This window comes from Protomyctophum bolini, assembly GCF_963924005.1.
Source record: "Protomyctophum bolini genome assembly, chromosome: 7".
NCBI lineage: Eukaryota > Metazoa > Chordata > Actinopteri > Myctophiformes > Myctophidae > Protomyctophum > Protomyctophum bolini.
The window spans coordinates 3,730,664-3,746,310 of record NC_137868.1 but is presented as its reverse complement, the minus strand read 5'-3'; the positions used below and the strand labels follow the sequence as shown (position 1 = coordinate 3,746,310).

The following is a 15,647-nucleotide window of genomic DNA, read 5'->3' as shown; positions in this document are numbered from 1 at the left end:
GCTCCACTTGTTTCAGCCTGTAGGCCTACAGCACTTTGGTCAGCTTTTATTGTTTTAAATGTGCTATATAAATAAAGTTTGATTTAGGCCTATATTGGAGCAGGTGCTGGCAAATAACTAATTACTGTAATGCCATGCAGTGAAGTTGCGCAAATGTCAACTCAATTAGCAAGCGGAGCTGCTCTCATGCACTCTGCACTGCAGTCTGCAGCACAATGACTGCAGATCTCTTCTTAAAGTTTACTTATTATGGTTTACCCCCCCCCCCCCCCCCCCCCCCCCCCGGGTTTCGAAGTGTCGACAATCGATCATCAAATACGGAATCGAAGGTCAGCCCTACACAACACTAAAACATTCCAGGTGACTACAATGTGATTAACACTAAACTATTCAAAGGACTAAAAATAAAATAAAATAAAATTGCTGTCAGAATCAACACCGTTCTGTGTGTGTTAATCGTTAAAACACATAATAACGTTTGACGACTCACTCCTCTTCTTGGGCAGCCAGGTGTTGGGGGCGACGGGGGGAGCAGTCTGCCCCCTGGTGGCCGCTTCCTCCTCCTGTAGGATCTCCAGCGCCCCCTGGAGGTTGGAGGCCCTGAAGCTGCTGCTGCTGCCACCCTCCACTGGCGCCCTCTGCTGGCTGCTGGTGGACGCTGCAGGCCTCCTGGGGACCTTCCTGGCGTACTGACCTAGCTCCTCCTGAAGCCAGGAGAGAGGAGAGACGGGTACAGACAAGGACGGTTCATTTCATGACGATGCAAAGATACAGCCTAACGTTCTTTGTCAATGGGAGCCAGCGACATGACGATGCAAAGATGCATGTAGCTGCTCCAAATTATACTCCATCCGTCTTTGCGTCTTCCCGTGTGAACGCAACATAAGAGCAGGATCTATTGTACTGTAACGTAATGCAATGTCTCCTCTGACACCAGGATCTATTGTACTGTAACATAATGTAATGTCTCCTCTGACACCAGGATCTATTGTACTGTAACATAATGTAATGTCTCCTCTGACACAGAGTCTCTCCTACATGTCACTGAGTGTAGAAGACCACAGCCGAGGACATCTCTCTCTACCTCCCTACCCAAACAGACACAGCACCACTCTGCTGCCCTGTCCCGAAGGGAGGCCTGTGTGTGTGTGTGTGTGTGTGTGTGTGTGTGTGTGTGTGTGTGTGTGTGTGTCGTTGTAGGACACGCGCCGTTACGTTTATCTAAAAGGGCAAGGCCTATTCATTCACTATTCCAGTTTTAGTTGATAAGGTGACCACCAAAACAGAGAGGAGTTTGGGTGAGACGGCGAGTGGCTTACCACCGCGGCTCAGGGACATCATGTTGTAGTTTTGGGTGGTCATCTTATCACCTAAAACTGGTGTATGAGGACTACATTTCCTGTAAATAATAACCAGTTGAAGGAGAGGTTGGCTGCCATAGTTAACGTACCAGGTAGTGCTTGGTGACGCCTGCCTCATAGTGCAGACTCTCCACGTGGTGGGTCAACATGTGGACCTGGGTCAACAGCTGGACATGCTGCAGAGAGAGACAGACATCATTAGACACGCTCACCCGCCTGCCCGCACGCACGACCACATGCCCGCACGCCGCCCGCCCGACATGCTCACGTGAAGTTCAACGGCGTGGACCTTGTTAACAGCCAATAGGCGTGCTCTAGCTTTAGTCGTCATAGCTTAGTTTTTATTTACTTTTCCGCCAGTGGGGGAAAAAAAAAGGTATAGTGGGCATTCTCGACAAACGTTTTTTTTTTTTGTCATAGCTTCAGTCGAGGAAATATCCGCTGTTCAGAGTTCAGGGGTCAGGGGTCACCAACATGTCCGCACACGGACAAATGTGTCCGTGGCAAAGACTTAGTCTTGTCCGTGGCAATTGTTTTTAAATGTTAACTGTGTTCCACTTTACGACAGTACTCCTTTACGGTAATGTACTCTGAGGGATATACGCATGCGCAGTGGGCGCAGGTAATCAGATGTGAACTGTGGAGGGAACAGCATTTACATGTCGAGCCGGTGTACAGTGAATAAAGTGATCTACAACTGAATAAACGTCGTGTTTATTAAGACCTAATCAACATTAAACACCATTATAATGTTATTATTCTGATCATAATACCCACTTACTGAATGTCACGTCTCCAGGTTTTCTTCAGAATACGTATGACGATTATTTACTATGACTCTAATATGGCCCATTAGGAGTCCAACCAGTACGAGTGCTTCTCAAATGTTGTATTTGCAAAGACCTCCTTAACTCTGAGACTGTTCAAATGGAACCAAACAGACCCGTAAGGGTCCCCATTTGAACACTCTCAGAGTTACAGACCTGGTGTGGTCATTCAGGGCCATCTATTCATGCCTTTCTGGTAATATTATCGTTCACTCATGTATGTCCGTGGCAAAAAAATGGAACGTTAAAGGACACCGGGCACAGTTGGTAGTGCTGTCGCCTCACAGCTAGAAGGTCCTGGGTTCGATTCCCGCTAGGGGACGCTGTGGGTGCTGGCGGCAAGTTTCCTCCTCCGCGCCATCAGTGCCCATACCCGAGGCGGGGTTGGCTAAAGGGCCTTTCTGTGTGGAGTTTGCATGTTCTCCCCGTGTCCCCTAGGGTAGGTACCCTCACAAAAAACATGCAGTAAACCTGGTCTCTCTAAACGTTAGTTTTTTTTCAACCAAGGTTCATGTTTTAGGTTGTCATTAGAGATAGTAAAAGATGAGTGTTCATTTCTTTAATTTGCTGCTTTCTTTCGTTTTAGGGATTTTAGCTGTTTTTGCCAGGGGGCGGGGTCATTCGAGCAAGGGGCTAAAATATGTTTATTTTCTTTGCAAAATTGTATAGCGAATATTTATTTTATTATTTACTACAGTCCTACTAGAACCCAAGAAAAAACAGCTAAAATCCCTAAAGCAGCAAATGAAAAAAACATTACACTTAACAAACAAATGTCCGCCACAAGCCAACAATGGCGGTCGACCCCAGCCTGCCGCTGGGTTACCTGTTGGGGGGAGGGGCCCTTACCTGTTGGACCTGTAGCTAACGGTGAGGGCCCTTACCTGTTGGACCTGCTGCTGCAGCCGTAGCTTCTGGGCGCGGTCCAGGAGCAGGGTGGCGGGGGGCCGCGTCACCAGCGTGCGCTGCGGGGGAGGCGGGGCCTTGGGGGAGGGGCCGTGGCCGGGCGTGGCCAGCAGCGCTCGCCTCTGCTGCGCCGCCTCGTACTGCTGGCGCACCACACGCCGCCGCTCCGTTAGCATGCTGGCTAGCGGCGCGTCGAAGCTGTAGCGTGAGAGAGAGAGAGAGTGGAGGAAGTAAAATCAAGTTAGGTTTAACTTTCCCCCCTCCTTAGAGAGAGACAAACCAATACAATCGGTTCAAAGCGGGTCCTTGACATGGGAAGACATTGAGCAGCAATACTGATATAGCAAACTGTTGGAATTTAGATTTACATTTTTTAAATCGCCCTCAGGTCTTAACCCATTTTGACCTGGGAACGATTCTGCAAATGTCTTCTAAATCATGACTGTTTTCTTGAAAAACTATGTTTTTCTATGTCAGTCGTTCTCAAACACTTTCATGTCACTTTTCACGATTCTTCAAAAATAGCAGACCTACAAGCTCGTAGCGCGCCACTCGGTGGCGCGCTATGAGCTTGTAGATCTGCTATTTTTCAATAGCTTAAAGCATAACAATGCTAACACCAAAAGGGGTTCCCGCCCAGAATGGGTTAAAGGACCACTTCACCACCCGTCTTCATATAATAGGTCCTCACTATTAATAATCATGATAAAATGGCACAATATTTTTCGACTCAGTCCGTGTCTCATAGGAGGGCTGTGGGCACTTCAGAAACCCGTCCACATCACCGTTAGGAAGATGTTTTCATTAATATCGTGAGAACGATGGCTTCCATTTTCACATTTTTCACATTTTCACTTTTCATGACTGCATTTTCTATTAGCTTGGATTCCCCGTCGATGATGTCACTGGTGGACGGGTTTCTGAACTGACCTCAGCCCTCCTATGAGACACAGCCCTCCTATGAGACACAGCCCTCCTATGAGACACAGACCGAGTAGGAAAAAAATTGTGCCATTTTATCATGATTACAATTTAGGCATTTAGCAGACGCTCTTAATCCAGAGCGACTTACATTAAGCAAGAACAAAAAAGCATGGGAATACATCACATAAAAACATTTATCATGAAACATGCGTAAGCTAATAAAGTAACAGTGGAATATCTATATAATGAAACTATACATATAAACTATACATCTATAATACTATGCTATACATATGTACTATGACTTGCTATGACTACATACAATGCACTTATGCATATTGTATTGTACTGTACTGTAATGTAATGTCTCCTCTGTCACAGAGTCTCTCCTACATGTCACTGAGTGTAGAAGACCACAGCCGAGGACATCTCTCTCTACCTCCCTACCCAAACAGACACAGCACCACTCTGCTGCCCTGTCCCGAAGGGAGGCCTGTGTGTGTGTGTGTGTGTGTGTGTGTGTGTGTGCGTGTGTGTGTGTGTGTGTGTGTGTGTGTGCGTGCATGGTCAGTACCGCAGCGCTTGGGGGACATTGTATTTGGGTACAAGTTGCTGTGAGTCCTCCTCCTCCTCTTCTCCCTCCACCTCCTCAACGACCACCTCATCCTGGAACTGAAGAACACATCATTATTACAGGACACATTATATAAGACATTAAGTTTTCCATTTGCCTCATTTCTTGAAAAGGCCCGGGTCAATGAGGACGTAAAAATGCATAAATGGCATCGTCTCGTATTTGTTAAAATACTGTACGTGTTAATTTAGGGTGTGTATGCACTGTGATAAGGTAAGACGTAATATGAACAGGAAGGACTGTAATGTAACAGTTATGTATTTATTTTTTGTTAAATGAATGCTATACAGAAGTCTGGAACTACTCCCGAAAGCCGAGCGAGGAAGCTGGCATTTCTGTTCACGGAAATGAATATTTCAAATATCTTTACATTATTTATTTAATATAAATTTCTGCTAGGCAGCCAGCTATATATTCTTATAAGATTTCGATTTATATTAGGATGAATTTGCGTGACTGAAAAGACGAAACGGAAGTGGGGAAGGAGGCTTCACTTCCGCTTTATATTTGACTGGTGATCAGAGCTTCCGTTGCTCCAGACTGTGTGACTGATCAGAGCTTCCGTTGCTCCAGACTGTGTGACTGATCAGAGCTTCCGTTGCTCCAGACTGTGTGACTGATCAGAGCTTCCGTTGCTCCAGACTGTGTGACTGATCAGAGCTTCCGTTGCTCCAGACTGTGTGACTGATCAGAGCTTCCGTTGCTCCAGACTGTGTGACTGATCAGAGCTTCCGTTGCTCCAGACTGTATGACGGAAGCATTTATATTGTACTGGTGATCAGAGCTTCCGTTGCTCCAGACTGTATGACGGAAGCATTTATATTGTACTGGTGATCAGAGCTTCCGTTGCTCCAGACTGTATGACGGAAGCATTTATATTTGACTGGTGATCAGAGCTTCCGTTGCTCCAGACTGTATGACGGAAGCATTTATATTTGACTGGTGATCAGAGCTTCCGTTGCTCCAGACTGCAATGCAACTCACCGTGTCAAAGAGTTCTTCCAGCAGTTGATTCACTTCCTTTTCTGAAAAAAAAGGCAGAATGTTATTAAGACGAATAACAACTATGATAACGTTAATATTAAAACAACTCCGCACCGCGCTGTGACTTGAACTAAGGGTGCGTTCGGATACGCGCACCAGGAATGTGCTCAGTTTTTTTCAGTGCCGATCACGTCACAGAGCACAGTGTTGGGCTTATTTTTACGAATGACCAGTTAAAACTGGTCGTTTCAACCAGTAAAAACATGGGCCAAAGAAAAAATGCCGTACTAAATGCTTGCAATTAGCTACGCTTAGCTTTCGCCACCCCGGGGAGCACTCCAGACACCGTAGTGCACTGACGCACGCACACTGGACAACCCCGACTTCTGAGTAGGGTTGGTTCAGTGACGTGTGTGTGTGCATGCGCATGTGTCTGTGTGTGTGTGTGTGTGTGTGTGTGTGTGTGTGTGCGTGTGCATGTGTATGCGTGTGCGTGTGCGTGCGTGCGTGCGTGTGTGTGTGTGTGTGTGTGTGTGCGTGTGTGCGTGTGTGCGTACTGGTGATGCGCACGGCGCGGTCCGTCCTGTAGTCCTCCTTGTCCGGCTCGTCTACTTCCTCCAGGAAGTTGTACTCTGGGTCGTCGTCATCGTCACCGTCCTCTGAAAACACACACATTGTTACTTAGTTAGACGGTCCCTGCAGCCAGTCTGTGTGTGTGTGTGTGTGTCTCTGTGTGTGTGTGTGTGTGTGTGTGTCTGTGTCTCTGTGTGTGTGTGTGTACCCTCGTTGTCGAAGGCCATGAGGCCCTGCAGCCTGTGTGTGTGTGTGTGTGTGTGTGTGTGTGTGTGTGTGTGTGTGTGTGTGTGTGTGTGTGTGTGTGCGTGCGTACCCTCGTTGTCGAAGGCCATGAGGCCCTGCAGCCAGCGGCTCCAGTGCCGGTCCTCCTCCAGCACCGTGGGGACCACCTCGTCGTACATGTCGGCCGTGGTGTCGGGGGCCCGTAGCTCCGCCTCCAGCAGGCCCAGGGGCACGTCGCGCAGCGGGCGCTTGGAGCGCGTCCGCAGCGCCACCAGGCCGCTGGGGTCCACCTCGTTCAGGCCCTGCAGGAAACACAAAGGGGGGGTTAAAGTACATTGCAATTTCGGCTGGGCGATATGGAAAATCACACTCGCACAAAACGAACAACCCCCAACTTCTGAGTAGGGTGACGTACACATTAATAATAATAATAATAAAACTTTATTTGTATAGCACCTTTCATGACATGAAATGCAGCTCAAAGTGCTTTACAGAAAAATGGAGGATAAAAGAAAAGCAAGGTAACAACATTAAAAACAAGCAGTAATGCAATACAGTGAGGACATGAATAACCAAAATAAAAAATAAAAGATCAATTAAAAGCAATGTTGTAGAAGTGGGTCTTGAGCTGAGCTTTAAAAATATCTACAGACGCTGCCTGACGAAGGTACAGTGGGAGCTTGTTCCATGCCGACGGCCCGTAGAAGCAAAAAGCTGCTTCCCCGTATTTTTTAGTTGCCATTTTTTTTGGCAAAGCGAGCAGGCCAGCAGTGGAAGACCTTAGGGGGCGGTTTGGGACATATTTAGGCAGGCAGTCATGTAGGTAGGAAGGTGCGAGACCATTGAGAGCTTTATAGACAAGTAAAATAATTTTAAAATCAATCCTAAAAGGCATGTGAATCTCGTCTCATCTCACGATTAGATACGCATCTTGATGCACTGCCAGCGATACAATACTTTAGAGATACATGGAATCTCCTGGTGATGCGATGCGATACGATTCACCCCTCTACCGATACGATGCGATCTAATGGCGATTAAATTCTGGACATTGCGATACGATGCAATATGATGCGATTTGATGGCGATTCAATTCTGGACATTGCGATCCGATGCAATGCGATTTGATGGCGATTCAACACAATAGAAAGGATTTATATTAAAACTCTATTAATTTCCCAAAACATGTAAAAATGCATTACATTTAAATTCAAAGCAATTTATTGTTTTACTGTAGGTTAGTATTATAGCTCTGCATCTCAAACAACCCAACTTATAGAATTCTGTAAGTAAACAAAGGGTCTGCTCTCTGCTGGTTATTGTGGAATTGTTAGATTACTAATAATCATAGGCTATACTAGTATAATTATTATATCTCAAAGGCCAATTTGAGGTTTTGAGTATAGAGGGTTCAAGAGATTAAAATGTAATAGCCTATCGTTCATCAATTAATGTTACCAACATATAAATAGAAAAGAAACAAATAAACAAAACAAAAGTTACAGGTCACACTCGTAGTGCTGTCAAACAAGTCTGTCTAGTTTAATCTGCAACACAGTTTTATAATATAAGTGCCTATGTATAGTGAGGGACCCTGCTTGATCTCTCACTCTCAGCTAAGTGGTCCTTGGCTTGACCTGAAAAACATTGAAGACCCTGGCCTGTATGTATTATTAACGTTATAAATACATAGCAGATGTACAAGCTCACAACACGTCTCATCCACGCCCCGCTGTGAGCTTGTGGATCTGCAATTTTAGGCGTGCGACACCGTCTTGCTGCAGAATATAAATAAGGCTTCTATCCCAGAGAACAGCAGGGGAAAGCTGGACAGTGGAAAGTTGTGAAACGGTTGTAAACGACTTTAAACACAAGCAGTACACCCAGCTGTGGCGTTGTTGTTGTTGTACACGTGTGTGCAGACTGCAGAAGCTTTCTTTAATTACAAATTGATGATCGCGACGCAGATTCGCGTCGGAGAATCAGTGAGAACAGCTGTGGAGTGTGGATAATTACCAGCACGCAGCGCTACAGTGAAAAGTCAACTGATCGACGGACAAAGCTCCTCGGACAGCTATTTTATAAAGCTAAAGGTGGTGCTTCTCTTGTTTAATGCGTGGGGCTCACTTCTGTTAGTCGCGGGTGCTCTTTATAGTCTGTTTGTTGTCTCACAGTGTCTACTCTGCACCGCCGTACGGTAGCTTCTGTTCACTGACTGTGTGTGTGCGCTGCGAGAGACCTTTTTTTTCTTCCTTTTCTGATGGCACGTTCAATGCGCCTCGGAAACACAGGATAGGGTGAAATTTACCATGAAAAAACGGTGCAACCACGGATTTTACCGATGCAAGCACTCCGCGAACGATGCATCGAGATTTCACCCGTCAATTGTATCCGATACACAGTGTATGAACCGATGCACTCGCATGGCACACGTCTGTATCGATACGCATCGATTATTTTCCACATGCCTTGTACACATGTGTGTGTGCACATGTGTGTGCGTGTACGTACCTGGTAGGGGGGACAGTCGTGGCTGAAGCTCAGCTCCTCCTCCACGGCACACAGCCTCTCCAGGAAGGAGGTGTCCGTGGGCCCCGAGTGGAGCAGGAGGTGCTGCGGAGACGCTGCAGGCGTGCTGGAGGAACAACAGAAGGCAGGAGGAGGAGGAAGAGGAGGAGGTGGAGCCGTGGGGTCTGCAGCATCCACACGCTGCAGCTGTCTGGAGCATCTGGCTCTCTGCAGGGGAGAGAGAGAGAGACGGAGGTCACACACACACACACACACACACACACTGCAACACACTAGGGGTGCTGCGACTGTGGCTCAGGAGGTAGAGCAGGTCGTCCAATGATCCCTGGGGTCGGCGGTTCGAATCCCAGCTCCTCCTCCTCCTGTCTACATGTCGAAGTGTCCTTGGGCAAGACACTGAACCCCAAATTGCTCCCGATGTGCTGGTTGGTACCTTGCATGGCTTCCGTCCGCCATCGGTGTATGAATGTGTGTGTGTGAATGGGTGAATGTGATGCACAATCTATGTAAAGCGCCTTGGATAAAGGCGCTATATAAATGCACCATTTACCAGCCAAGCCCTCAGTAGCTAACGCTATCATTTTATTACTCTATGGGTGCAGCTCGTTAGTTTTTATTGATAAGGAGCACCTTATCCATCAGGCTTATCGAGCCCACTGTCAAGCATTTTCTATTAATTTGTGGAACGCCAGGAGGTGACGAATTCTGAACAGAACCGGCATCTTTTGGAAAATAATACTTTAAAAGTGTAATTTTGTTTACCCTTGACAGCGCTGGTTGGCAGGTATCAATACAGTCTTTTAGAGTGACATTTTTGTGCCAGTGTGAGAGATTACATTTATTTCTTGATTGCCTCTCGTCTTGTGATTGCATAAACATGACGTCATGGGGCCGCTATGCTCGATAACAGGCTTGATAAGCCCAAAGCTTATTGATAACAGGTACTCAGAGTGGGTGTGTTCCAGTACACTGTGGCCCCTTTTCCACCGGTTGGTTCCCAATGGGAACCGGTTCAGTTCTTTTTGGTTTTTAGTCCATGAGCCAGAGCTCCAAAATTGAAACGTTAATTATGAATTGAGTGGAGCAAAACCATACCTATATTAGATTGTTATCACCATTAAACTTCCCCAATTGAGTACTTACACGAATACAATGGATTTATTGTATTACAAATTTTACATTTTAAAATATGCAAATGAGGCATTATGTAGGAAAATATGCAAAAAAAAAAAAAAAAGCTACTACTGTGGAAGGGTTATCATGTATTAATTTACTGGTATTGATCCTATAAACAATTTAATATAGGGTATAGTTTGCCCACCAATTTTGGAGCTCTCGCTCATGGACTAAAAACCAAAAAGAACTGAACCGGTTCCCACTGGGAACCAACCGGTGGAAAAGAACTGAACCGGTTCCCACTGGGAACCAACCGGTGGAAAAGAACTGAACCGGTTCCCACTGGGAACCAACCGGTGGAAAAGAACTGAACCGGTTCCCACTGGGAACCAACCGGTGGAAAAGAACTGAACCGGTTCCCATTGGGAACCAACCGGTGGAAAAGAACTGAACCGGTTCCCATTAGGAACCAACCGGTGGAAAAGAACTGAACCGGTTCCCACTGGGAACCAACCGGTGGAAAAGAACTGAACCGGTTCCCACTGGGAACCAACCGGTGGAAAAGAACTGAACCGGTTCCCACTGGGAACCAACCGGTGGAAAAGAACTGAACCGGTTCCCACTGGGAACCAACCGGGGGAAAAGGGGTCTGAGAGTGAGTGAGTGGTACCTTTGTGCCACAGTGGGTGTGTTCCTCCAGTGCACTGTGAGTGAGTGAGTGGTACCTTTGTGCCACAGTGAGTGTGTTCCAGGACACCGTCATCAGGGGGGTGTTGTCTGGACGCGCCTCTGGGCACTCTGGGGGACGACCCCAAGCTGTCCACGTCACTGAGAAACGACTGCACACACACACACACACACATTAGGGCTGTCACGATTACAAAATGTATTAAATAAATAATAAATTCATCCGCTATCCCACCATTGTCCAAGTCCTAATTTCCGAAAGCGATACAGAGACGCGGTCGTGGAATTAACACATTATGCCTAATTTTATCGTGACTGGATCCTCACTGGATTCATTAATAAATGTTAAGGTTGACCAAATGAAAACATCATCATACATCTTAATGAATTAAAACCGATAAATATTATTCAATAGCTAAAGTATAACATAATGCTTAAAACACCAAAAGGGTAAATATACATTTATAAAAAAAATACAAAATAGCGGAAATAGTTGATCTACAAGCTACTAAATATGCCATTTTTGAAAAACGTTTAAAAATGTACGGGCATCTTTCAATATGGAAACGATTGACCGATTATGCAAAAACATAATTGCCGATCATCTCCAATAATTGCGATGATGTAATAATTGCGATGATGTAATAATTGTGATGATGTAATAATGGCGACGGGCCGATCCTTTACCTCCTCTGCAGTCTCGTCATCCTCGTCCTCGTCTGGGCAGTACTCTTCGTCCGACGAATCCTCCTCTTCCTCCAGAGGGATGTCAACGAACTGAGGGGCCTGGAGGGAGGGAGGGAGGGGTGCAACCATATGTTTTAACCCAGTCTGACCCGAGATCAGATTCTAACGCACAGAAGAATGGTGGATGAGAACAATAGCTGTGTGCATGTCAGGATGATGAGAACAATAGCTGTGTTCATGTCAGGATGAGGAGAACAATAGATGTGTTCATGTCAGGATGAGGAGAACAATAGCTGTGTTCATGTCAGGATGAGGAGAACAATAGCTGTGTTTATGTCAGGATGAGGAGAACAATAGCTGTGTTCATGTCAGGATGAGGAGAACAATAGCTGTGTTCATGTCAGGATGAGGAGAACAATAGCTGTGTTCATGTCAGGATGAGGAGAACAATAGCTGTGTTTATGTCAGGATGAGGAGAACAATAGCTGTGTTTATGTCAGGATGAGGAGAACAATAGCTGTGTTCATGTCAGGATGAGGAGAACAATAGCTGTGTTCATGTCAGGATGAGGAGAACAATAGCTGTGTTCATGTCAGGATGAGGAGAACAATAGCTGTGTTCATGTCAGGATGAGGAGAACAATAGCTGTGTTCATGTCAGGATGAGGAGAACAATAGCTGTGTGCATGTCAGGATGAGAAGAAAAATAGCTGTGTTTATGTCAGGATGAGGAGAACAATAGCTGTGTTTATGTCAGGATGAGGAGAACAATAGCTGTGTTCATGTCAGGATGAGGAGAACAATAGCTGTGTTCATGTCAGGATGAGGAGAACAATAGCTGTGTTCATGTCAGGATGAGGAGAACAATAGCTGTGTTCATGTCAGGATGAGGAGAACAATAGCTGTGTTCATGTCAGGATGAGGAGAACAATAGCTGTGTTCATGTCAGGATGAGGAGAACAATAGCTGTGTTCATGTCAGGATGAGGAGAACAATAGCTGTGTTCATGTCAGGATGAGAACAATAGCTGTGTTCATGTCAGGATGAGGAGAACAATAGCTGTGTTCATGTCAGGATGAGAACAATAGCTGTGTTCATGTCAGGATGAGGAGAACAATAGATGTGTTTATGTCAGGATGTGAGGATGAGGAGACGAACCTTGGCCAGGGCTCCTCTGATGGGTGACAGGTTGAGGTTGAGGACAGACTGCATGCCAAGACACAGGAAGCCGAGAGAGAGGGGTCACAATGTCAGCGGCACGTTTCACTTCCAGGTCAGATCTGTATGATTTTAGCCCCCTTCATACTTAAAAAGGACTTATTTGTATAATTATGTTATATTGATTACACGCCCCATGAAGGCTTAAATCCATGGAGCTTTTTTTTTTCTTTTTCTCCATGATTTTGTAACTCATTTTTTTCACCTGGTGCCAATTTCCTAAACTCTAATCCTGGGCGTAACTCTCCCTCTGCCAACCTGGGGAGAGCAACGGACTGACCTCACGCTTCCTTCTATGCATGAGGAGTGCAAGCCACTTCTTACCACCCGTCGGAGGGGTTTCCCCGGTTTGACGCATCGTGTGGAAGGGAAGGAACACGTTATTCCAACCAGTTCCTTTCCCCTCCATCAGGTGCCCCGGCTGGCCAGGGGGAGGCAGTATAGAGACCAGTTCCTTTCCCCTCCATCAGGCGCCCCGGCTGGCCAGGGGGAGGCCGTTTTAGACACCAGGATTACTGCATGTTTTTTTTAAGGGGACACGGGGAGAACATGCAAACTCCACACAGAAAGGCCCTTTCGCTAACCCTACCTAGGGTATGGGTGCTGATGCCACTCATCAAGTTAATGGCTCTAGAAAATAAAAAATAATGTCCATGGATTCAAGGCTTTTGCAATAGACACAAAATAAGTCATTTTTGTGAGTGACCTTCTCCTTTGACATGCACCCTATAGGCAGGTAGATGGGATTTCAACAGAGGAGCGCAAAAGCACATAATGTAGCAAAGATGCACTAAAGATGGTCAGACACAGGGGGCGATGGTGAATGCAATGTATGATCTGCGAATATTGATCTGCACGCAGGTACAAAAACGATAAATCTTTTTGTAGAAACAGAAATAACATTTTGTGAACGTCAGGTAGGATATTACTAGCAGAATAGAGGGTATGTGTGTGACATCATCATCATACCCGGAAGTTATGCGGGAACGCCTACTGAGTTTTAAAAAAAACTACTTTCTGGCCTCGACAGCCCATTCATAACACAGAGAAGTTTTATCTGATAAAACGAACCCATTCGGGCCTGACGTCGAAATTTAAAAAAAAAAAGTTTTCTAAATCATGAGAATTTTCCGGAAAGATTTGAGGCACATTTTAAGGATTTTTCAAAAATAGCAGACCTACAAGCTCGTAGCGTGCCACTCGGTGGCGCGCTATGAGCTTTTAGATCTGCTATTTTTCAATAGCTAAATTATAACATAATGTTTAAAACACCAAAAGGGTTAAACAAAGTTAAACTCACTTTGCCACTCGATCTGCCATTCGCTTTATGCATGCACATACACTCTATACTCAAACGACTTATAGACTCACTCTTGTACATAATGATATACTAATAATACTGATAATTAACAAAATATATATAAGAGACAAACCTCTCCCTGAGCCACTACTTGTTTGAGTCTGGACCGGGTCATCTTGGGTTCCTGTGAGAGAGATACTGTCATTAAATCCATTCATATTAAAGGACAACTTTAGTTTTTTTCAACCAAGGTTCATGTTTTAGGTTGTTATTAGAGAAACTAAAAGATGAGTAATTTTTTATTTTATTCATAAAATTACTTTCATTCATTTTAGGGATTTTAGCTGTTTTTGACAGGGTGGCGGGGGCATTCGAGCATGGGGCTAAATATGTATTTTTTTACAAAATATCATGGCGATTTATTTCTTTATTATTTACTATAGCCCTAATAAACACAAAAAAATCACAGGATCTACTGAATGTGAAGGTAGCCTACTGGGGGGAAGCCACACTGTGTGTCATAGGCTCAATATGTCAGTTTGTCACATTCAGTAGATCCCGTGATCTTTTGTGGACAGGTGAAATTTCCTGGGGTTTATTAGGACTATAGTAAATAATTAAAAAATAAATCGCTATAAAATGTTAAAAAATACATATTTAGCCCCCCTGTCAAAAACAGCTAAAATCCCTAAAACGAAAGAAAGCAGCAAATGGAAATAAAAAAACGCATCTTTTACTTTCTCTAATAACAACCTAAAACATTCAACCTTGGTTGAAAAAAACTAAAGTTGTCCTTTAAAACATTTGATCCGTTGCCTTCAGAAAAACAAAAGCTGGTGACACTCACAAACAGCGGCAGGTCCTTGGTCTCTCTGATGGCAGCTTTCATCATGGCCACCACATGCTCGTTGGTGATGACCTCCTGAAGGAGAGAGAGAGAGAGATGACAAGTCTACCGTCAGATGTGTTCATATCCCAGGGAAAAAATATACTTCGGAGGTTCATTCACTAATCAATTTACAATTTAGGCATTTAGCAGACGCTGAATGATCCAGAGCGACTTACATTTAAGCAAAAACAAAAGCATGGCATACATCACACAATAATAATAAAAAGTAGTTATCATGAATCATGTATAAACTAAGAACGTAACAGTGGAGTATCTATGTCAACTATACATACTATACTATATTATATATTATACAATATACATGTGTACTATAAAGTGCTATGACTACATAAAATGCAATTCTAGTGCCTTCTACCCTAACGAGCTATAAGTCTGCCTAAAATACTATCCAAGTCGACATAAAATGCTATATAAGGGGCTAGGGTAAGTGCTACGGGCCATGGTGGAGTCTGAAGAGGTGGGTTTTCAGACTACGGCGGAAGATTGGGAGTGAGGCTGGAATCATTGTTCCATTCATGTGCATTAACATGTTGGCAATATTGTGGGTTTTGGCAATAGTTTGACTACCGTCTTGGAACTGTAGCTTTTTATGATCATGTCTCTGGCTCGCAATAAAAATGCATTGCAAAGTAGTGAATCTGTCAATGTGAACGTAGCATTTCATTAAACCAATGAATGATATCAGTCACATTTTAGTCACCTGGAATGTCTTAGTCTAGTTTTAGTCGACTAAATGTTATAAGATTTTACTCAACTAAAACTACAGT

The 15,647-nt window shown here is 44.8% G+C and overlaps 1 protein-coding gene across 1 annotated transcript in view; it reads right to left on the bottom strand.

The window, feature by feature from the left end:
- gon4lb (gon-4 like b) overlaps window positions 1-15,647 on the bottom strand; it is a 59,424-nt gene that overhangs the window by 37,255 nt on the left and 6,522 nt on the right. The window contains exons 5-17 of the mRNA XM_080767312.1: window positions 14,818-14,892; window positions 14,104-14,154; window positions 12,611-12,658; window positions 11,454-11,552; window positions 10,805-10,918; window positions 8,946-9,170; window positions 6,526-6,736; window positions 6,194-6,295; window positions 5,637-5,677; window positions 4,593-4,690; window positions 3,073-3,292; window positions 1,451-1,537; window positions 491-704 (exon numbers count right to left, since the gene is read on the bottom strand). Coding sequence (XP_080623438.1) covers window positions 491-704; window positions 1,451-1,537; window positions 3,073-3,292; window positions 4,593-4,690; window positions 5,637-5,677; window positions 6,194-6,295; window positions 6,526-6,736; window positions 8,946-9,170; window positions 10,805-10,918; window positions 11,454-11,552; window positions 12,611-12,658; window positions 14,104-14,154; window positions 14,818-14,892 — 1,585 coding nt within the window. The remainder of the gene's footprint in view (window positions 1-490; window positions 705-1,450; window positions 1,538-3,072; window positions 3,293-4,592; window positions 4,691-5,636; window positions 5,678-6,193; window positions 6,296-6,525; window positions 6,737-8,945; window positions 9,171-10,804; window positions 10,919-11,453; window positions 11,553-12,610; window positions 12,659-14,103; window positions 14,155-14,817; window positions 14,893-15,647) is intronic.